The sequence below is a fragment of the Bactrocera latifrons genome, unplaced genomic scaffold (genome assembly GCF_001853355.1).
Source record: "Bactrocera latifrons isolate USDA-ARS-PBARC rearing strain unplaced genomic scaffold, ASM185335v1 scaffold_801, whole genome shotgun sequence".
Lineage (NCBI taxonomy): Eukaryota > Metazoa > Arthropoda > Insecta > Diptera > Tephritidae > Bactrocera > Bactrocera latifrons.
Window position 1 is genome coordinate 51578 of NW_017537492.1, and position 5342 is coordinate 56919.

At 41.8% G+C, this 5342-nt stretch overlaps 1 protein-coding gene across 1 annotated transcript; it reads left to right on the top strand.

Moving 5' to 3' along the window:
- Positions 1–2305: 2305 nt before the first annotated feature.
- Positions 2306–3049, top strand: LOC108976874 (the record flags this gene model as incomplete). Its single annotated transcript, XM_018946257.1, has 1 exon — positions 2306–3049. A coding segment is annotated over exon 1 (583 nt), but the record flags the coding sequence as incomplete, so codon positions are not given.
- Between the last annotated feature and the right edge of the window lie 2293 nt (positions 3050–5342).

Here is a 5342-nt window from a genome sequence, read left to right on the forward strand (position 1 = left end):
ATTCGAGAGTAGAAGAGAGGAGCAATTGACAAATGACACTTTTTTGAGATTTCGAATTTTTGCTGAGCAACTTTCTTTGTGTTACTAAAAACCGTATAACCTACAATGTATGATCTGAATCGAAGTTATGTTCTCACATTGAGAGCATCTCGAAAATAAGAAATATTTTTACTCTTTGTCATAACGCCAAAGATTTTATCTTAAACCTCTAAATCTAGATATATGGTATATTGTAACTTTGTATAATTTTGGTGGCTGCAACCCAGGCAGAGAATCAATTACGTGACAACCCAACGAAATCCATCGGTTTGGTCAAAGAGACCTAGTTTGAATGACCTTAACGATATTGAGAAAGTAGATTAATCTTATGAAAACTGGCATAAAAAAATGATTTTGTTCTATAACATTACGAGACCACAAAGTAACTATTGTGTTSAACAAGAAAATGTTCACCCACACCATACCATGGGTTTAACAMAACACAACTAATTATCCTTAGCTCAAATCCAAAGCTAACCAAACCGAAATGAGCACATAACATTTTTTTGTATTGCCAACTTTTTATTTCAATTGAGGTCACACACAAAGCTGGTTTATTGGATCAATTACTGAATACACCACAAATCGATTGCAATCAAACAAAATTACACGCGGCGCACAAAAGCCATTGATATCTTCAAGAAAACAAAAAACCACCCAAAAAACGCATATTACGAAATTATGAGAAATATTCAAATAAATGCTTACAAATTKTATGTGAAAGTGAACGCTTTCGCGCCATTAAACCTCGAAAAAGATATGCATACATATTCACATACACACACACATTCGCTTTGGATCATTAGCCAGCGCARTCCAACGCACAAGCAACCTCAAGTGTAACGCCCAACAGACAATAACAAARAGTGTAAAAGAAATTACAACAACAAACTAAATAACCACATGCGCACAACAACAATGCTATAATCATTTATCATAATCATTGTGATTGATTCGTCTTAAAAAATTATAAATCAGGAAATGTGCGCAACAAGCGTAGCACAACAACAACAATGCGAGGCAATAGAGGCATAAGAAATGCGTCAGCGTAGCAATATTTTGCGGCTGCGGTACGAATATTGGCTGCAAATAAAAACCGATTCGTTCTGGTCATAAAACAGTGAAGTGCTATGTGCGCGAACGCTGATGGAGTGAGTACACCAGCAGCAACAAGTCGCTGTGGCAACCGCAAAAGCAGAGCACCAGAAAAAATTATGAATTGAGAAAATCGAATTTTTACGCTTCGATCCAACCGCAAACGCCGCAATGATTCGCACAATTACGAACCGCTGCTTGATATAATCATAATGCGCGCACTCGTAGCGGCCACTCTACAAGTAACCAGGCTAACTACCGCTAGCGAGCGAGCCAGAAGAAGCACTCGCACTATTTGCGGCGAGAGAGCTTATAGCGTTTCGCGCCTATTAMCGCCATTGAACGCAGAACGAAACCGAAGCGCTCGTTGCTGGACATTGGTGTAAAAAGTGAAAAAGTTGCACGAAATTTGTTGTACGTGCCACGGGAAGTGATGGAACGTGAGGTGCGGATAGCAGGAGTGYCAGTTGATATTCAAGACCACAAATMTKTAATCTTAAAATGGTTACGGTTTCGGGKACTTAAAGCACCTTGAAGACTGTATCAAAGACATAAGTACTGAGGTTCACCTGAGGTTTGTCGCTGAAGTCAGCAGTTGGACCAGTAAAGCGTCTTTATTGTGAAGTTGAAGAAGGAAAATTGGCTTATTATGGAGTTCTGGACTCACTATGAGATTATGAAGTATATCCTTTTACCTTTTAGAGTTCTCTTTTTTTTTTTAAGCGGCACGCCATCTACAATGTCTATGAATCTTTGGAGTTAATTAAAGACATATGGACATACGAATTACTTCTGAGGATAGAATAATGCATATTGCATGTCTTTTAGTGATTCCACCAATCCTTACCAGTCAATATTGATTTATTAATACATGAAGACCAACCCTGAGACTCAGACAGAATAATCTAACAGACAGATTTCTAATCTTCAAAATTTTCTCACCACTTTTTAGGCAAACTAAGCTGACGTGTAACTCTGGGAAATACTCCCAATATACAAATCATCAAATCTGTGTCAACTGCATTGATTAAGCCCGCTCTCCACCCCGGCACAAAGTGCCGCTTGCAATACTAAATATGATATAATACATAMAGATTTTACAAATAACCAAATCCTTGCCACTAATCTTCTCAACTCAAACAAGCCACACTTCTTTTTCTCTTGCAGATCCCAACGGCAACAGCTGCGGCACTTAATCATAGACTGAAACAATAAAAAAAATAACAAGCGAAGCGACTTCGTAGCCGCCAACTGCCAAGCATCAACCAGTGACAGCTACTGCCAAAGTAATCCGCTTGGCAACAGCTGTCACCACTCAGCTCCGTACGRAAAATGTTTCCCCGCCTGCCCGGTRCAATTGGAGCGGATATCTTTCTCGGTGCCACCACCACTGTGCGCACAGTATTCCCAAACTCGCGTCTAGACTCGCTATCCGGCAACAGCGGCGTTGGCGACGGCGGCAACAATGCGCACCATCACACGCACCTTAGCCACCAACAGTCGCAGGACGGCTCCGCCACGCCAGCGCCCGCTTTTGGCAATCAGCAGCAATCGCCGTACGACTCGCCCAACAACAATAACTTCGCGGCCACAGCGACGTTGGATGCGGACAGTGGCGGTGGCGGTGGCGGCGTCAGCAGCAGCTTCAGTCCACTAGGTGCCGCAGATGCGGCGCACAATAATTACCTGCCCGAAGACGATGCAGACTGGTGGTCGAATGCCATCGAAGAGGACACTTTCGACTCGCCGCTCGCGTTCGATAGCAGCGAGAATGGTTTGTGGAATGGGCGTTTTGTACCGCCACCACCACGCCCACCATTCCTGGATGACGGCGTCGCCGCGGACGGACTTACCACCTGTGATTTATGTACGTGGGCATGGCAGCGCAATGCCTACTCGCTAGATGGATCGATTGGTGAGTAATCAGCGCAAAAGCTAACTAACCGCATATATACTATACATCCGTCTATAAACGCTAAAAGTATAGCATAACTATAACAATAGCCATTTGATAGGCAAAAGTGGGCTGTGTCCACACTACTGGCGTTGGGTGGGTTTCGCATTTTTGCTGTCTCAACAGCAATTTATTGTGAAATGAGGATTTATGCGAGCGGCACATTGGCGCTAGCTTCGCTTTCGTGTAGCGGCTGTCAGATAGGCCTACCTCTTTTTTGTTCGCTAACTATTCGATCGGCGGTTATCTCATCTTTCYCATTGCGCACATTTATTTTTTCTCTTCACTTTTCAATTAAAAACGTCGAATTTTTTATTCCCTTCCCTTCTTACCCTTTTGGCTTCTTAATCTGCCCACTTGTTGCGCGTTGCGCCGATTTCCACCGCCATAACAATCGATGGCGTAATAATTTATCGCTTCGATCGCGTCTAGCGATTTATCAAATTTTTAGATCTGYGCACTAGCGCTTACTTACTCAACGATTTAGTCTGAGCGCTGTGTTTGCTGCTGGGAAGTAACTTGATTGCGACTGCTTTGCYTGCCACTTGTTGCATGAGCGATCCGTTAACTCTTTTTTATATATTTTTCTTAGTTCTTATAAGGTATCTCTAAGCTTAGAAATATGTACATATATTTACCAAAGGTATTATGAAATTTGGTAGTTTTTGTTAAATTTTTGTATGACAACAGAGAATTAGACTTGTTATCGATGCGACCTAATGACAGGTCTGARCAATTTCGTTTCTAATGAAGTTATTTTAAAAGAAAAAAAGATTTTACATTTGAAAGAGAATGCGAGCGACTTCAAACCTTATCATCTTGTTCCGTACTCCAATTTTCCGACTACTTTTGGATTTTAGGACCTTGTTGCAAGCTGTAACATGTCGATTTTTACGACAGCCAATTTCAGGTATACGCATTGAATTTCTTCCGTTCAGGCATTGTTATTTGAGATGTCGAGATATCTGATTTAATTCGGATAACATCAATGCTACTCTATTTCGTTTATTACTCTCAATATTATGACAGAACTAATCTCTTCGGGCCCCAATTGAGGTCAAACGACGAAGTGCGGAACTTGTCAAATATAAACTACCTACTCCCAATTCCAGAMTCTCCCACGGAACTACCTGATGAAGTATTACTTCGTAGGAGTGATAAAACATTTAAGTCTCCTCTACGGCACGGACTGACGGACGAATCCTCTGCTCTATATGTCTAAGTTTTGTCATGCTTGAGACTGCCACTTGGCAGATAGCTTTCCAATTCTCAGTGGACTGGTACATGAGTGCCGTAAAATAGCGAGGACAATAAAAGAATACATACTTAGAGTCTTCGAAGCACTCAGCACACGTCGGACAATTCTGACTGTGGTAGTGTCGTGCTGGAATCTATACAAATAGCTTCTAAAGCATCCACGTTCACTTAGTATTTGAGTTCGGTGGAAATATAGATCCCCATGTCGTCTGTTGATCCACGACTGGGTGTCCGGTAACAGTCTGTAGGTCCCTCGTCCTTTGCGTGAGGTGTCTACTCTTTTGGCTCCTATAGCTTTGGCTTTGATAGCTTGTATAATCGMTCGTATTATTGGCTATTTCTTCAGCAACAACACTTGCTATTGTTCGGAAAGCACCGATCACTCTCAGTGCCGACAGCCTGTGTGCACTTATTTGTCTCGTATATGCTTTAATGCCTAGCGCCTGGATGCCTATTGGAGCCGCACACACAACCACACAAGACTACTGTCTTTTGCTCAGCCAGTTCTAAACTCGTTAAGGAGAACCTTTCTCACAGATCGTTTATGCATTCAATGCATTTTCGCCAGAGGGCATCTAGGTGTTTATCCACTCCAACCATAATAAGGTCGTCTGTGTACGCAATTCATTTAACGGCGTTCGGATCATGTCTCATACATTAGGTTCCAAAGAAGGTTAATACCGAGCCTTGCGGAACCCCTTTCGAAATAAAATAGCAATTGGTGCCTTCATCAGTATCGAATAATAGTCACCTRTTTTCAAAATAACTCATAATAATTCCCAAAAGATATTGAGAAGCTCGTATGTCATACAGAGCCTTGATTATATTTGAACACTTTGCTGAGTTGAAAGTATTCTTCACATCCAGGGTGATCAGCGCACAATAATTTTTTGTTCCGACTTTCCATCCATAGTGTGCCTATGGTGGACCAATTTTCATAAACGAGACTGTCTTTCTGATAATCCGACAGCTTGCTAACTCCAAGCGGTTTCTTACT